Consider the following 18,772-nt stretch of genomic DNA (forward strand, 5'->3'; position numbering starts at 1 on the left):
ATGGAGGGGGACATTAAAGTAAATAAATGAAATATGCAATATGTCCGATGATACATGTCATAGAGAAAAGTAAAGCAAAAAAAGAGGAATAAGAAGTGTGAGGGTCAGGGGGTTTGTGGCATTTTTAAGTAAAGCGGTGAGAAAAGGTTAATGTGCTACTTGCTTGGGATGCAGTGAGCAGAGTAGACATGGTCCCTGTCCTCATTCAAATAGATTCTGCCCGAAGCAGTAATGCTGTCCTCCAGTGCATACTAAGGCTGACTGGCAATAAAGAAGGAATTTTCCTACATTGCAGAAGATACATTATAATGTCTCTTAGTTATTATATAGTTCAAAATAATAGATACTTTCTAATATAGACATTTTTTCTGATTCATGGTAATTCCAGCTTTTCACCAATGCAGCATAGTTTTAATTTTAACCACAGTAATTCTTCTTAGATAACTGAATGTTGAATAAAACTTTCTTGGGGGTAGGAGGAAACAAGGGCAGGTGTAATACAATTTTTGTATTAAAAAGTGAACCTCATACTTCAAAAGGTATGGAACGTTAACTGTCTAAAAACAATTTAAAAGATAACAGAATTGAGAAGATTTTTTTTTCATATCTTGTCTCATTTAATTTTTCCACATAAACATGAGTATTGCTTGCCAAATTCCAGGGGGGAAAAAAAAAGCAAACTTGATATTATAATTAGGATCTGAATTTTTCCTTACTGTTAAAGTAGAAAATAAGAAAATATGGGGACTGTATATGTGTGTTTGTGCATGTATATTTTCACAATCAAATCTTTACTTATATTTTGTTCAATGCGACTTTCTTCAAATATCTTTTAATGCATAGCTTTTAATAATTGGTACCTTAAATTGTCTTTTTCCTCCAGGTCAGCTTTTGCCAACTGTTTTTAAATCACATGCATGGGGGATCTTACACACACTCCTTGAGATGTTCAGTTACCGGATGCATCATATTCAGCCTCATTACAGAGTTCAGCTCCTGAGTCATCTGCATACTTTGGCTGCAGTTGCACAAACAAACCAGAACCAGCTCCATCTTTGGTGAGCTCATTGAAGACCATGTTTACTTAAGATTTATTAGAAATTTTGTTGGAGATGAGGTTCTTAATCCTTTATCTTGCAATTTTTTTAATTCATCTATCATCAAACTTTCTGCTTCTAAAGTATTTTATTTCCAGTACAGGAGCTAAGTGTAGCTCTTTAAATAGAAACTAATTAAGATAGTTGAGTCCTTGCTTCAGGATCTTTGGACCGAGAATTAGTACTTCCAGGGTATTTATTATTATGTTGTAACTTAGCCCTTTAGAATGCTGGATTTAGGTATACTTCAGATTATGGTTTAAGTATCATGTCACGTTGATGTTGCTTTAAATTAAAATATTTAGATAGAAAATATAATTTTTGAAATGTAATATGTCCAGGTGAAATTTTTTAGTCCTATATGTGACAAGCCATCTTTTTCAAATTTGTAGAAATGTCACAATTTTCACTATAAAATTGGACACTTTAGGTTTTTTTAAACAAATTAAGCAACATTTATTCTCACACACAAGTTTTTTTTTTTTAATTAGAGAAGGGATGGTCATAGTTTGCATGTTTTTCCATTGTAATTAACCTTAGAATTGAATTCCATAATTCTGAAATTTTATTACAACTTTTTCACATTTCTTTTTATTCTCCTACTTTTCAGTGTCGAGAGCACTGCTCTCAGGCTTATAACAGCATTAGGTAGCTCAGAAGTACAACCACAGTTTACTCGCTTTCTTAGTGATCCCAAAACAGTGCTCTCAGCAGAATCTGAAGAACTGAACCGAGCTTTGATATTGACCTTGGCTAGAGCAACGCATGTAACAGGTACAGTTAATCTGTGATTACAAACAAATAAAAACAGATGAATTAAAGTGTTCTGTGATTCTACTAATTACTATGGGTATAACATACTAAAAAGATACTTTTCATTTGTTCAAAAAAAGCCAGTTGTTTTGATACCTTTAATATTTCATTTATGGAAGCTCTTTTGCATACCATCATTCTGTTAATAACTGGAATGAGCATCAGTTTTCAGCTATCTTCCATAATTTTAAAGTAGTAATTCTTTAAGCTTTTTGGTCTCAGGACTGCTTTACACTCTTAAAAACAAAATTGAAATTCCCAAAGAATTTCTTGTGTATATGGATTATATCTATGGATATTATTCTATTAGATATTAAAATAGAGAAGTTAAAAAACACTTATTAATTTGTTTTAAGATAGTAATAATAAACATTACATGTTAACATACGATGTTATAAAAAAACTGTATTTTCTAAAGCAAAACTTTAGTGAGAAGGGCTGCCATTGTTTTACATTTTTACTTCTCTAATATCTGATGTAAAGAAAGACAGCTGGATTCTCATTTGCTTAGACATTTAATCCATTGAAGTTTTAGTTGAAGTAAGTGAAAATGTGGCCTCACACAGATGAGGTTGGAAAGAGAGGAATATTTTAATAGCTTTTTCAGATAATAATTGTGAACGTTTTTGACATCACACTAAAATTGGGAAAATGATAGTTGTTTAAAGGTTTCCTGCAATGTGGAAACCAAAACCCTATCAGTGAACTTCATGTACTTTGTTACATTATAATCCATACATCTGTCTTGTACATCTAATAGATTTTAAAATCCATGCGTGTTTTGTAACATCACAAATTATTCATTTTGAAAATATTGGTTCATTTTGAAAATATTGGTTCACTGAGTTACATAGAGCTAGCAAATGCTGACATTTTGTTATATAGTATCAGAAAATTACATTTGTTGATATCACTACAAAGTTTATTAGAAAAGTCTAAGTTTTAGAATGCTATCATGTCATGGTAGTAGATACAGGTTTTCCAAAATTTCCATTTTTACTTAAAAGGTCAAATTTTATCATTGGTAAAAGATACCATCATTTGTTTTCCTTGAAGCGACAAGTTCATTTTGTTATTTTCGATAAAATGCCTAAATACCTGTCTAGTTAACTATAGTTTTCTGTCAGATGTTCTTTCAGATAAAATTGGAATTCAAAAAAAAAAGCAGCTCATTTAACTCAGTTCAGTCACACAAGTGTTTTTCCTTAAGACAGCCATCAAACTTTGGAACGTGAGGCACATGCTTCCCATGTTGTTATATATGATGTTAAAAATAGATAATCGAGGTTGACATTGGCCCTTTCTTTCACTGAGTGCATATGGTGGAGAAAAGCCTTTTCATCTAGTCTGGCACCACTGTTCAATTTGTACTTAGGACCAGCAGTTTTACCACCATTGCTTTTGCACCATCAGTGCTCATATCAAGTAAAGAAGCTGATGATATCTTTTTATTATTATTTGACTTCATTGAATCTTTGAAGGGCTACTGGGGAGTCCTCCAGAGGTCTGCAGACCAGACTTTGGGAACTGCTGTTTTAAAGAAATAGTTACTGATTTTGGCGACCTCAAATACATTTATGTAAATTATGTTCTTTTACATAAATAAGCCTCTTCATTATGTATATTTATATAATATAAATTTATACTTGCATTATGTAATTATTTCACTTACCAAAAAAGTCATCTTCTTTCTTTATTTTATTCCCTTGGCCCAATAAAGTACTACCAAATCAGTGACAGAGTAAATGAACGGTAGTGGTGGGCCTGTACCACTGCTATCACTGGTACTCTGTAAAACCTCAAAAAAAGAGAGATTCCAAATGTATTTTGTCATCTTTTCATAAATTGTCTCATATTTTCTAATATGATCATCTAGATCACTCATAAACTAAGCAAATTTAGGTTCCAAGCTGAATATAACTAGTTAAGCAATGAATGCACTGCAGTGAAATTCTCTATTTACATAATTATTATTTTCACTATAATCTTTTATGAATTGTGGATGTAATCATTTATATCTGGATTACATCTATTTGTTTATGTTTAGATTTTTTTACAGGCTCTGATTCAATTCAAGGAACTTGGTGTAAAGACATACTTCAGACCATCATGAGTTTCACTCCTCATAATTGGGCTTCACACACCCTGAGCTGTTTTCCAGGCCCACTACAGGTAATTTTGTCTTGAATTACTTGTGAATACACATGAAATCCTTCTTCCCGTTCACAATGGTGTTCTAGAGTGAGTCTTGGTGACATCTAAATAAAATTAACTTTTATTTATTTTAAAAAGTATTTAGGCCTGGGCATGGTGGCACATGCTTCTAGTCCTAACTACTCGGGAGGCTGAGGCAAGGGGGATGGCTTGAGCCCAGGAGTTCAACGTTACATGAACTATGGTCACACCACCGCACCACAGCCTGGGTGACAGAGCCAGACCCTGTCTCTAGAAAAAAAAAGTCATTATTTGCAAAATCTCTCAAGTTGTTCTTCATCCTACTCTGGGACTGGACATGTTTCTAAAAATTTAATTATTATGGTTTCAACTTAGTTAACAGTTTTAAGGGGAGGAAGAGTAGGAGGAGAAGAAAAATAAAAATGAAAAAGAGAAATAAATAGTTAATGATTTTAGAATCTCATGAAAATTAACATAGTATCTGAAAAATTTTTTCTCTCTCATAGAACTGAAATGGAGAGAAGTATAATGTAATGGAGTTTCACAGAGTGCATGCATATGACACTTAACTGAATTTTTTTTTTTAGTCACAGAAAGACTATAAACGTGGCTTTTCTAATAGGGCAAAAGGCAAACCTCATCTGTCTTCAGGAAAAATGTTGGGCTTGATGAACATCCACTTTTCATAACTCCTGGTAGGGCTAGAAGCATTTGGTCCTCAAACTTATCAAATCACCTGGAGGGCTTGCTAAGCTACAGATGGCTGGGCCCCCATCCACAGAGCTTCTGATTCAGTAAATCTGTGATAAGGTCTGAGAAGTTTGCATTTCTTATAAGACCCAGATGATGCTGATACTGCTGATGTTGGGACCACACTTTGAGGCTAGTGTAATGGATTTTCCTTGGAGACACTAACATATGTAGCCAAAGGGTAGAGATGTTTCATTCTTTTTTTCTTTTTAAGATTGGCAGAAGTATCAACAGATGATTGAAGAAGCTTTGAATTCAGGCTTGCTTAGAATTTTCATTTAGGAAATCTAGGAAAAGGAATCTTGGAGATAATCTAGTCAAGCTTATGTATTTTCTAGATATAGAAATTCAGGCCTTAATTGCTGAATTAAGGTCACCTAGAGTTTATTAATGTCAAAATCAAGTCTAGAACTGGTTTATTAACTCCATATTCAGTGCTCTTTCTTTTTTTTTTTCTTTTTTAAGTTCTGGAGCATATGTGCAAATCTTGCAGGATTGTTACTTAGGTATACACATCCATGGTGGTTTGCTGCCTTCATCTCCCCATCACCTACATTAGGTGTTTCTCCCAGTGTTATCCTTCCCCAGTCTCCCCACCCCCCACTATCCCTCCCCAACCCCCACCCACCAACAGATCCCAGTGTGTGATGTTCCCCTCCCTGTGTCCATGTGTTCTCATTGTTCAACACCCACCTACGAGTGAAAACATGCAGTGTTTGGTTTTCTATTTTTGTGTCAGTTTGCTGAGAATGATGGTTTCCAGATTCATCCATGTCCGTGCACAGGACATGAACTCATTCTTTTCTGTGGCTGCATAGTATTCCATGGTGTATATGTGTCACATTTTCTTTATCCACTCTATCATTGATGGGCATTTTGGTTGGTTCCAGGTCTTTGCTATTGTAAATGGTGCCGCAGTGAACATACGTGTGCATGTATCTTTATAATGGAACGATTTATAATCCTTTGGGTATATACCCAGTAATGGGATTGCTGGGTCAGATGGAATTTCTATTTCTAGATCCTTGAGGAATTGCTACACTGTCTTCCACAATGGTTGAATTAATTTACACTCCCACCAACAGTATAAAATCATTCCTATTTCTCTACATCCTCTTCAACATCTGTTGTCTCCAGATTTTTTAATGATCTTCATTCTAACTGGCATGAGATGGTATCTCAGTGTGGTTTTGATTTGCATTTCTCTAATGACCAGTGATGATGAACATTTTTTCATATGTTTGTTGGCCACATAAATGTCTTCTTTTGAAAAGTGTCTGTTCATGTCCTTCAGCCACTTTTTGATGGGGTTGTTTTTTTCTTGTAAATTTGTTTTAGTTCTTTGTCGATTCTGGATATGAGCCCTTTGACAGATGGGTAGATTGCAAAAATTTTTTCCCATTCTGTTGGTTGCCGGTTCACTTAAGTTTAATTAGATCCCATTTGTCTATTGGCTTTTGTTGCCATTGTTGTTGGTGTTTTAGTCATGAAGTCCTTGCCTATGCCTATGTCCTGAATGGTTTTGCCTAGGTTTTCTTCTAAGGTTTTTATGGTGTTAGGTCTTATGTTTAAGTCTTTAATCCATCTGGAGTTAATTTTAGTGTAAGGTGTCAGAAATGCGTCCAATTTCTGCTTTCTGCACATGGCTAGCCAGTTTTCCCAACACCATTTATTAAACAGGGGATCCTTTCCCTGTTGCTTGTTTTTGTCAGGTTTGTTAAAGATCAGATGGCTGTAGATGTGTGGTGTTACTTCTGAGGCCTCTGTTCTGTTCCATTGGTCTATATCTCTGTTTTGGTACCAGTACCATGCTGTTTTGATTACTGTAGCCTTATAGTGTAGTTTGAAGTCAGGTAGCATGATGCCTCCAGCTTTGTTCTTTTTGCTTAGGATTGTCTTGGCTATGCGGGCTCCTTTTTGGTTCCATATGAAGTTTAAGGTGATTTTTTCCAGTTCTGTGAAGAAGGTCAATGGTAGCTTGTTGGGGATAGCATTGAATTTATAAATTACTTTGGGCAGTATGGCCATTTTCATGATACTGATTCTTCCTAACCATGAGCATGGAATGTTTTTCCATTTGTTTGTGTCCTCTCTTATTTCCTGGAGCAGTGGTTCGTAGTTCTCCTTGAAGAGGTCCTTCACTTTGTTAGTTGCATTCCTAAGTATTTTATTCTCTTTGTGGCTATTGTGAATGGGTGTTTGCTCATGATTTGGCTCTCCGTTTGTCTATTATTGGTGTATAGGAATGCCTGCGATTTTTGCATCCTGAGACTTTGCTGAAGTTGTTTATCATATTAAAGAGATTTTGACCTGAGACAATGGGATCAAGTAGGCTTCATCCCAGTGCTCCTTTGACTATAACCAATAAAATAAACTTCTGATCCTCTTTTTAGGCATTCTTCAAACAAAATAATGTGCCTCAGGAAAGCCGTTTTAATCTGAAAAAAAATGTGGAGGAGGAGTATAGGAAGTGGAAGTCAATGAGCAATGAAAACGACATTATTACCCACTTCTCTATGCAGGGCTCCCCTCCTCTCTTTCTTTGTCTTCTCTGGAAAATGCTCTTGGAAACAGATCATATTAATCAGATTGGCTATAGGTAAGCCAGAAACCTAATTTGCATTCCATGTGGCAAACTGTTGTATCCATACAGTAATGGAGTTTTATGTTTTACTCTCTGCCTTCCAGAGTATTAGAGAGAATTGGAGCCAGGGCCTTGGTAGCCCATGTGAGGACATTTGCAGATTTCCTGGTATATGAGTTTTCTACATCAGCAGGGGGTCAGCAACTCAATAAGTGCATTGAAATTCTTAATGACATGGTTTGGAAGTATAACATTGTTACACTGGACAGATTAATTCTCTGCCTGGTAAGAATAAATTTTTCTAAGCTTATTCTTTTAGATAAGATGTATGACTAATGTATCTTGAGTTGATCTGTTCTATATTGCTTTGAAGGATTTAATGAATTTATACTATAACCATGAATTGCTGTCACTTCCCTAAAGAGCTAGAAATTTTCCAATTCCTTTTTTTTGTTTTTGTTTTCATTTTTGTTTGGTTTTTTGAGACAGGGTCTTGCTCTGTTGCCCAGTGCAGTGGTGTGGTCATGGCTCACTGCAGCCTCAGCCTCCTGGGCACAAGCAATCTCCTCCTGCTATTCAGCCTCCTGAGTAGCTGAGACTACAGGCATATGCCACCATACCCAGCTTTTTTTTTTTTTTTTTAATCTTTTTTATAGAGACCGAATTTCTCCATGTTGCCCAGGCTGGTCTCAAACTCCTAGGCTGAAGCTGTCCTCCTCCTCAGCTTCCCAAAGTGCTGGGACGACAGGTGTGAGCCACTGCTTCCAGCCACAGTTTTCTTATTCATTCATTTCATAAGTACATATTGAATATCAACTGTGTTCTATGCATAAAAGGTACAGAAGTAAATAAAATAGATGTAGTCATAGCCTTATGATACTCTAAAAATATGAGCAATTAGACCCTGAGTTAATTCTCCAAAACTCCCACTAGAGGCAGGAAGTAGCAGTAAATCACTGTGTTTCTTTACAGAGTGCTAATATAACCATTTCTGTATAGCTTGGTAGCCACAGCCATACCTGAATGTTAATCATGGCCACAAAATATTCCCCAAATGTTTTTTTTTTTTTTTCTCCTGACTTTGATATCTATTTCCAGTAAATTTCTTTAAAAAGACACTGAAGTAGGCTGGAAAATGCTACATTAAAAAAAAAAATTCTATGGTGATGATATTTGGAGTGGCTTAGTTTAACATTAACACCTTAACTGTAGAGCATTGATATAAAAGTAGCTATTATCTTTTAGGGAAAATAATGTAAGTCTATAAATCAATAAGATAACAGTATAAGGTGGAGGTATAGAAAAAATATTTCCAGGAAATAGTGAGAAACCTTATCTGCTTAGGTGATAGATGTGAGAGATAGATTAAATTTTTAAAAATAAAGATGGACATTCCAGGCAGAAGGAATAGTAAGCCAAAAATAGGCAAGAAAGGTCAGATATGTTTGGGGAATACCGAACAGTTGGTTTGGGATAGACTAGATGTCTAATGAAATTATGAAAGTGAGATTTTACTTTATTAAACTTTAGGTTTTCAAATGGCCCTCATGGTTTTGCACAGGTTGAGTATTTTCATATAATTTTTCTTTTGTTCTTTAAAGGCCATGCGTAGTCATGAAGGAAATGAAGCCCAGGTTTGTTATTTCATAATTCAGTTGCTGTTACTGAAACCAAATGATTTTAGAAATCGAGTAAGTGACTTTGTGAAGGAAAATTCCCCAGAGCACTGGTTGCAGAATGACTGGCACACTAAGCACATGAATTATCACAAGGTACTAGTTCGAATTGGTATTTTAAATCATCCTTTTAAAGTTGTATTTGAGTATTTGATGAATTGATTTGGCTGTTTTCTCTCTGGTTCTAATGTTTTTTCTCTGGTGTATATAGAAGTAAATTAGCTCTTTAAACTTCTTCAAGGTTTGAGAGTTTCTGTAATGTTGAAAATAAATTGAAACTGCAGTGTTAGTGGACATATGTACTTACATTATAAAAAGAAGTAAAGTATAATCAAGTTTAATTTAAAATGTTTCCTTGTAAAAAATATTTAAGTAATATTTTCAAGCTCATTTAGCTCTTTTAAGAGAATTTAAAAAAAATGCTCTAAACATTTATCATCTTCACAATTCCACAGAAATATCCGGAGAAGTTGTATTTTGAGGGCCTTGCGGAACAGGTTGATCCTCCTGTACAGATCCAGTCTCCCTATCTGCCCATCTATTTTGGGAATGTGTGTCTTCGATTCCTTCCAGTATTTGATATAGTAATCCACAGATTTTTAGAGTTGCTTCCAGTATCCAAATCACTGGAGACTCTATTGGATCACCTAGGAGGCTTATATAAATTTCATGGTGAGCTTTTGCAAATTTTAATTTCATATAAACCTCCATAATCAAAAGTAGGCTGGGCAGAACCACATGGTAATAGTGGTTCTAAAGGTTTTATTTTAATTATTTAAAAATGAAGTGTTCTGAGGATAAGTATTGTAGATGGTGCCATGAAGTATAAAATATACAACATAAAAATACAAACAAAAGTATGAGTTCAGAACAGGGTGATGTTACTATAAACTAAACAGATCTTGGCAGCCTTCTTGGATGTGTAGGATTTGAACTGTGATGCATCAGATTTATAGTAGCAGCAGCAGGGAAAAGACAGCATACGAGGCAGAAGGGATCGTTTTGGGGAAAATCATGGAGGTGATAAAATAAGGTATATTTGAAGAAAAATTGCTTTGTTGGGTTTAATTGAAAATTCTTACCAGAGAGTTCTAGATATAAGGCTGGAAAGACAGATTGCACCTAACTGTAGCTCACTTTGAATGCTATGCTGATTTTATAATTGCAGATAATAATCATCTGGAAGTTATTGAGTATGATCATGGCATGGGAAACATTATTTCAGAGAGGTACATCCAGTTATAGTTGGCAGCAGTCTTAGGAGGAAGCCCTTTCAAGGACATGTCAAAAAGCCCAGTTGGGTGATTAGTATCCAAACAACAATGGTGGCATTGAAAATGAGGGGAAAAAAAAAGGGACAAATGATCACAAAAGAAAGAACAGGACTTCATTGGTTGGTTATAGGGAGAATACTGAAAGAAAAATCAAAGACAGCTTTAAAGTTTTAAGCATAGTAACTGGCGAGTGGCAGGGTCAGTGACAGAAATGTGAAGGTCGTGGAGCAGCCACTAAGGGAACAAAATGTTTGGTAGCCAGTCCTTCTTCATCTTTAAGATACCTTTCCTCAAAGCAATAGTAATAATTGTGTGTTAACATGATAGAATAGGCATAAAGTTCAAGTGAGCATTCGTTTAAAAACATTTTTCTTTTGGATTAGGTAATATATGCACTTGGTAGGAAGAGTATATAGTGAAAAGTAGTTCCATCCTGCCTCCAGCTAGCCAGTTTCTTTCTTGGTAGGCAGCCAGTGTTACCAGTCTCTTGCCACCCCCTCTTAGAGATCCTGGGTGTTTTTCTTTTGTTTTGTTTTGTTTTTAACACAAGTAAAATGTAATACACACATTGTTCTGTGCCCTGTTTGTTTCAACTTTATCATATATTAGGGTTGGCCATTTGTATCAATACATAAAGAACTGCATCATGCATGCCATAATTTACTTTATCAGTCCCCTGTTTTTGGCTTTTTAGGCTGTTTTTCATTTTTGGTACTGTAAAGAGGGTTGCAGTGACATCCCTTGTTGTATGTCAAGGGATGAAAATTTATGCAGGATAAATTTTCAGAAATGGAATTGCTTCCACTTAAATAAAAACAAATACAAATACAAACTCTATATTACTAGAAGCATTCTGAGCCTTCTGCCTCTACTCAGGTTAGAATATTCATAGTATACAATTGTCCAGCCTGTGAAATTGTTTCATAATCTTCTGAGCTGTTTTTCAGTTATCTCGAAAGCAGTGGATTAGTTTTTCACAGTTATCAGTAACCAGTTAAACGTTGTGGTGATATTTTTTTTTCTTGGCAGATCGTCCAGTGACTTACCTGTATAATACTCTGCACTATTATGAAATGCACCTGAGAGACCGCGCATTTCTCAAACGAAAACTCGTCCATGCGATCATCGGCTCTCTCAAGGATAATAGACCACAGGGCTGGTGTCTAAGTGACACTTACCTGAAGTGTGCTATGAATGCACGAGAGGAAAATCCGTGGGTTCCAGATGACACCTACTATTGCAGATTGATCGGCAGACTAGTCGATAATATCCTTTCTGCTGTGATTTTACAGACTGTCCAGAAATAACAATATTTTGATTTATGAGAACAAAGTTTTTCTTTTTAAGGTAATTTTTTATATATTCCAAGGTTTTACTTTTTTTTTTTTTAAGATCACTTCTCTTTTTATCTCTCTAAAGGTTTGAAATCTTAAATTAGCAGCATCATGCCAGATAGGCTGAAATTCTATTAAAATTTATATTTTAGAATTTGAGGATAAGTGGTTAAAAATTATATTTAAAAATAGACTATGGAGATTTGTTTCAAAGAAAAAAATTTATTCTTAAATGTACTATATTTTGTAGCACATGCATCTGTGTGCTACTGGAGAATGTAGCATCTTGTTACTTAAAAAAAAAGTATGTTTTTATTAAATAATAAATGACAAAACATTTTTCTTTTTTTAGTGAAAAGGGATATTTTAGTGAAAATATACTTGTATGTTTCTTCATTTTGATTTTATGTTTTCATTTATTAGCACTCTATACTTCATACCACTATTTTACTAGGTAGAGAAATTCTACGTATATGAGTGTGACTTATTTTCCTACACAAAGGAATTTATTTTCTGAAGCAAAAGAAGGGCTCATTATAAAATAATGTTCATATTAATGTCTTATAACAATTAAAAGAAATAGGCTCATAAAGCCTAGGTATACCTTGGTTGCATCTGTGGCTATTATATGTCACATTTATAAGAGCCCACCTGTAAGACCAACCATTTATACTTGTGGTTAATTAAATGATTGCTCTTAATACATTTCAATCATGTCAGTGTTATTGCTTTAACTGTGTGCACCGATGGCTGGCAAATCTCCTGGTCCCTTTCCAAACTGTGACTGGAGATTCAATGAGTTTCCCAACCCAGCTGCCCACGCTCTCCATGTTACTTGTGTGGAGCTCATGGCCTTGGCAGTTTCAGGCAAAGAGGTCGGGAATGCCCTTCTAAACGTTGTCCTGAAAAGGTGTGTATTCTGGTTCGTGCAGTAAAATTTGTCGTTTATTTGTAAACAGAATGGTGTTTTATTTGGATCTTTAAGACAGACCTGTTGCCACAAGGCTGTTGCACATTGGATGATGACTGTTTTCTGGTTCCAGATCTTGTCTTTATGATATAGGAGTTATGGAATGAGCCCTGGAGAGGATCATAAGATCTGGGTTTGTTCCTACTTCTACTCATTAATAGCAGTTTGACATTTAATTTAGGATTAATGTTAACTTGTCACTTAAAACAAGATTCTCTTAATCTTGTTTTCAAGATTTCAAGATTCTCTTAAAAATTAGCACAAAATATGGGATAATGATTGGGGAAGAAGTATTTTTAAAAAGCCTTATTGAGTTTCTATGTATATTACATTTTTATTCAATAAAAAATTCCCCATTGTTTTATTGAAATGGATTAGTTGTCAATCCTCTGAATTATAGATATTCTTTAAAAATAAGATCCATTGTCAACCATCTAAAATGTTTTTATAATTTCATACTTGTGTTCTTTTTTGCTGATTGCAGTCAGCCTTTAGTGCCAAGAGAGAACATTACAGCATGGATGAATGCAATTGGTTTGATCATCACTGCCCTACCAGTGAGTTAATAATTGTGATTTGTACTTACTGATGAAATACAGCCCCTTGTTCCATGTCAGCAAAAAGAAAAAGATGCATATAGGATGCCCTTGTACAAGGACGTCAGACAAATTAATGAAGTATTTTATGTTTTTAAAGTTTTTTGTATTATTACTGCTTTAAAAATCTACAGTGACTAGTTTTTGCCTTTCTGTATTAGATCTAAATATCTCTGTGTGACTTACATGTCTCTGCATTTTCTGGTACCACCTTACCTATCCAACTTTAGTTTTTGCATTATAACCTGATCTACTCTTGGCCACTTAATATGTTGTATATCTACAGCCTTTGTTCCTGAAGATAGTACTTATTAAGACATGTTTTAGGTACTTCTGAATGTGAGTGAATAAGACATTATTTTTATTCCAGAACCTTCTTCTTTCCATCACCTTCTCTAAAGCCTATTTATTCTTTGCTAGCTTAGAGCCTCCTTTCTTAGTGAATGAAGCCTTACCTGACTTTTCCAGCCCACATGAAGACTCCCTTCTCTGACCTCCACACATATCTAAAAAAAAGTTTATTATTATAAAATAAATAATAAAACTATTGATTTATTATTTGGTAAGTTAATTGATTTACTACACAGTACATATCAGGTACCTAAATGAACTAGACAGATAAATGTATGGAGCCCACTAACTCACAGACACTTCTCCCAGGTTGTTACTGACTTAATTTGCCCAGTTACAAAGTCATCCAACAGATTTCCAGCAGAAGCTGGAAAAGTAGAAAACTTTAAAGACTGAGAAAACACTATTATTTTAGTCTTTGTGGTGGAATGCTAGATAAGTGATTTTTTTCACTAGCTTTCCTCCAATTTTAAAGGAGCCATATTGGATTGTTCTTCATGATCGAATTGTGAGTGTTATCAGCAGCCCCAGCTTGACGTCTGAAACAGAGTGGGTTGGCTATCCATTCCGCCTCTTTGATTTCACTGCCTGTCATCAGTCCTACTCTGAGATGAGCTGTAGCTATACATTAGCTCTCGCACATGCTGTGTGGCACCATTCTAGCATTGGACAACTTTCTCTCATTCCAAAGTAAGTGTAATAATTTCTTAAAGAAATTTGACATATTTCATTTTTTTTCTAATCTCATTAACAGATGAGGTATATACCTCATTCATTAGAACAATTTGCAAAGTAAGTTCATCAGAAAGCTCCTTTTGCTTCAGAATTGTTTTCAGAAAAATTGACTTGTATGTGCTAGTAATAATCTAGTAATGTAATTTTTCCACTGCAGTTTGAAGAGGCTTAGTCAAATGCATACTTTTTCCAGAATGTATCCTGAAAGTTACCTTTTAAACTGAATAACTGCTATTATCCTATTTCCTGATTATTTTTCTTGACCATAAAAGTGGTATTAATTGATTGAAATTTCTATATAGTGGCATTTATTAGATTATTCTCTTTTTATTTCAGATAAATCAGTAGTTTTACTGTTAAGAATGATTTAAATCCAATATTTCAATAAATAATCAAATGAAAGTAATATCCAGTGAGAGATGTGAGATTAATTAGAAATATTATTGTTACCAAATTAAAAGAAACTTTTAATATTACAAGTTTTGTTGTAATACTTTGTAAATACTATATTAACAAAAGTCAAACAATTTAAATAATTTTCAAGTCACAGGAGATTTTTATCTTCAAATTTTAGGTTTCTCACTGAAGTACTTCTTCCTATAGTGAAGACTGAATTCCAGTTGCTTTATGTATACCATCTTGTAGGACCATTTTTACAAAGATTTCAGCAAGAGAGAACTCGTTGTATGATAGAGGTAAAATATAATCTGGGTTTTCTGTGACATGATTAAATTCTGAATTATCTATTTAAGTTTTTTTGTGTTATTGAAACCTCAGGTCACAACCATTAGTAGTGAAACTAGTTTAACAGTTTTCCAAGAGCAATTGTAGAGGACTTAGTGTGCTAGTAATGATTTGGGGTGGGATGTATTGAATTGGATATGCAGGGGAAATACCCATCATGAAGGCTGAGAAGAGGTTAAGGATGGAGAAGTACATTTGAGATCTTACAGTGCAGAGGAACTAATTAAAATCATGAGAATGGATGACGTTAGTCACTTATAACAAGATGTCAAAAACAAGGAACGGAGCCAGGAATAGAACCTTAAAGCAAGAGCTACCAAATGGAACAAAGAAAGTATAATCCAAAGATCCCTAGAAGTGTAGTTTTCCCAGACATCGAGAGATGGTGTCTAGAAGGGGATTGTTTATCTCTTAATTTCAAGAGAAATTACTAAACTATGAAGAGATATTTTGTTTAAGCCTTATTAGGGGCATTTTGTAGCACTATAGATTGTTTTATAAATGCAGGCCACATCATATCTCCCAGGTGCATAGAGGTGTGTATGGCATGTGACAGTTCTACAACAAACACAGTATCCGCCAGTGCTAGTGTTGTAATGGTGCCCATCTGCATCATGCTGAATTATTGAATCACTTCACTTTTGACCACTTAAATAATTTTACATTATTTGTAAATAGATTGGTGTGGCATTTTATGACATGCTGCTGAATGTCGACCAGTGTAGCACCCATTTAAATTACATGGATCCCATCTGTGACTTCCTGTATCACATGAAGTATATGTTTACTGGTGACAGCGTGAAAGAGCAAGTAAGTTGAATTTGTTTAATTCTTTTTAATGATGTTTAACTTAGAAAATTTGAACCATATAGTGATAGACTTTTTTGATTTGGGTGATTATTTTTCTCTAATTTTTTTTTTAAGGAAAAAGGGTGGATATGAGCCCATTTTAGGCAACAGGGGCGTATTATTCTAGATGAAGTATTAAAGTAAATACAAGTTATAATTTCTTATCCTTTTCTCTCTTGATATTTGCAACAGAACATCTAAAAAAAAAAGATGTAAAGGGTTAGTTAATGGTAATCTCATTAGGGAGAAACAGTGGGATACGGCTGCTGAAGTATGAGCAGAGAGGTTGCTGTGTTCTGAGTAAAGGAGGTCCTACTTCTCCTGACACTTATGGTGACAGACAAACTGCAGCATAACTAGAAGACTAAACTCAGGATTCCAGACTAAACCTGACTAGAGACTAATTCATGAAGAGTATTTAAAGAATATGGGAATACTGACCCTGAAGAAAAAAGTCCTAGGGAATTATTTATGACCCCAGTCTTTTGAAGGGTTTCCATTTGGAATACATATTAGATTTGCTTTGTGTCACTTTAGAGGATGTATGAATTCTGGTAAAGTTAAAGGGAGGCCATGCTGACTTAGCATATGAAGAGGAATTTCCTAATAGAGATGCCTGAAAGTAGAAAAAGACCTTGAATCATAACTGAGTTCCTATGTGTAGGAAACAGAATCTGGGCTATTTTAAAGGGGTGGAGGTAGGACAGATAGGGAAAGTTAAGTCCATCCTCTTCCCCTTCCCAATACTTTAATGTTATTTCCTTCTGTAATGGAGAGGAAGATAAACTGCTGTGTAGCCATATGAGTCTAGTCTGCTAAGGCTTCTTTCTTTGGAGCTGGAGCTGGGAGGATGTTGACTCCTTATGTCTCAGCAGCAGTGTCAAAGAGAGTTGACCTGTTCTCCCTCATGTAAGAAAGAAATTGTATCTGCTTTTGTTACAACACAGAACATGCAGAAAACCTATGAAGAAACATTTTTGTTTTTTTTGTTTGTTTGTTTTTTGTTCTTAAAGTATTCTTTACATTTGGGCCTAAGTAACTTTGACTCAAGGGAGTACAGAAAGGAAAAGGTCAAACAGCATTTGAGTAAAGCTAAGAAAGCTGTGGAACTACTTGATGTGTTTGTCTCTAGTGTTTTTCCAAAGAGTAGATCTAATATTATTTATTTCGAATTCCAAGTATAAATCGAAACCAAAATAATTAGCTTTGTAGATAAATGTTGCAGACATGAGTTATTCAAAGAACTTTAAAATATAATTAATGCTTCATGCTACTTTAAAGATAGCATTTTAAAAGAATGATCAACTCGTTGGATGTATAAAATTTCCAGTATAAACTCTGCTAGCTTTTGGTAGCGGGATGACTGGCTAGCTAGAATGGATATGCTTTTGTAAGTATATGCATATATATGACAATACATGTGGTACATGTACAGACATGCATATATAATATATAATGGGTGTGTGTGAGGGAGAACGTGTTGTTTCTCATGTAAGAAAGATATAATTGTATCTGCTTTTCTTAAAACACAGAACATGTTGAGAAACTTCTCATCTACCCCACGCCGCTCCTTTGTTTATTGTCTCAGGATATATGTACGTCCTGCTTTAAATGTGAGAAGTTGAAATTCTCTGATTAAAGTACTTTTTAATGTGTTTTTATTTCTTAGGTAGAGAAGATTATCTGTAACTTAAAACCAGCTTTAAAACTTCGTCTTCGATTCATCACACACATTAGCAAGATGGAGCCAGTTGCAGTGCCTCCACAAGCCATAAACAGTGGATCTCCAGCACCTCAGTCTAATCAGGTGCCAGTGTCTTTACCAGTAACTCAGTGAAGCCAGACTCTACTATGGAGAAAGTGGAAATGCATCCGTCTTTGAGAGTGGACTCAAACCTGTTAAATCTGAATGCTGTCATGCTATAGTGATAATAGTAGAAGCAGTGATGATGTTCAGATTGTTTTATTTTGATTCAGATGATGAATCTTTTGACACCTTATAACACCCATCTCCCTAACTATATTTTTGTCTCTAAGAGATTAAGATACATGTTGTTCATATTCATAACAACTTATTAGAGCTATGTAGGAACATAGAGGTATCTGTGATCAAATGACTCTTGTCATTGGTACTTTCAGTCTTTCCTAGCTGTTGCTTTTGTTTGTATTTTTTATTAATGACGTATTTAGTCTTCAGATATATTATTTTAAAGGCACCACACATGTAAAACAGTTATTACAAATCCTTTTATACATAAATCTCTTGGTGGGTCTTCAGAATAATAGTGATTTTTATCAAGAAAAAAAATCTAGACTTTGTTGCATTGTAGGAGCAAACAAGGCTTCATATTCTTTTTTAAATGACTTGAAATTTTATTATAAATTTCCATTGTTTCTATCGAGGTCAGTTGGCAGTTTTATTACCTTTGCTATGGACTCAAACTTACTGTATAAAATGAGCTGGAAGCCATGTAAAAAAAATAACATCTGAAAATTCTTAAATAAAACTATGCTTAAATGGTTGATTCTCCAATTTCTTTTTTTAAAAATAAGTTAATTGCTTTTGCAGGTTGACACTATCACCTGACAGATGATATAATTCTTCAAATTTTTATAATCTTAAAATTTTTAAATTTTTATATTTATAAATAAAGTACACATTTTATTTCTTTAGAATTTCTTAGATTTTGAGAGACATTGTTAATTTGGGGGCAATTGGCATTGTGAGAGACTTGACAACTAATGAGTAAAATCTGCTGAATGAATAAACCTCATGATTGTTTCATGACTCCATTGGAATGAGTGTCTGCTGTGTGCCAGGCGG

The 18,772-nt window shown here is 34.6% G+C and overlaps 1 protein-coding gene across 4 annotated transcripts in view; it reads left to right on the forward strand.

The window, feature by feature from the left end:
• Nucleotides 1-18,471, forward strand: part of MED23 (mediator complex subunit 23) — a 42,551-nt gene extending 24,080 nt beyond the window's left edge. For all 4 annotated transcript variants that reach the window (XM_021666529.2, XM_021666530.2, XM_012458306.3 and 1 more), the window contains 14 exons: nucleotides 884-1,058; nucleotides 1,708-1,871; nucleotides 3,958-4,082; nucleotides 7,229-7,434; nucleotides 7,524-7,704; nucleotides 9,021-9,191; nucleotides 9,551-9,767; nucleotides 11,399-11,635; nucleotides 12,448-12,613; nucleotides 13,158-13,230; nucleotides 14,096-14,310; nucleotides 14,930-15,050; nucleotides 15,778-15,909; nucleotides 17,618-18,471. In XM_021666529.2, the coding sequence (XP_021522204.1) occupies nucleotides 884-1,058; nucleotides 1,708-1,871; nucleotides 3,958-4,082; nucleotides 7,229-7,434; nucleotides 7,524-7,704; nucleotides 9,021-9,191; nucleotides 9,551-9,767; nucleotides 11,399-11,635; nucleotides 12,448-12,613; nucleotides 13,158-13,230; nucleotides 14,096-14,310; nucleotides 14,930-15,050; nucleotides 15,778-15,909; nucleotides 17,618-17,785 (2,351 nt within the window). In that variant the 3' untranslated portion in view covers nucleotides 17,786-18,471. The remainder of the gene's footprint in view (nucleotides 1-883; nucleotides 1,059-1,707; nucleotides 1,872-3,957; nucleotides 4,083-7,228; nucleotides 7,435-7,523; nucleotides 7,705-9,020; nucleotides 9,192-9,550; nucleotides 9,768-11,398; nucleotides 11,636-12,447; nucleotides 12,614-13,157; nucleotides 13,231-14,095; nucleotides 14,311-14,929; nucleotides 15,051-15,777; nucleotides 15,910-17,617) is intronic.
• Nucleotides 18,472-18,772: the final 301 nt, after the last annotated feature.

Source organism: Aotus nancymaae, unplaced genomic scaffold, assembly GCF_030222135.1.
Source record: "Aotus nancymaae isolate 86718 unplaced genomic scaffold, 86718_ANA_hifiasm-v0.15.2.pri h1tg000040l, whole genome shotgun sequence".
NCBI classification, from domain to species: Eukaryota; Metazoa; Chordata; class Mammalia; order Primates; family Aotidae; genus Aotus; species Aotus nancymaae.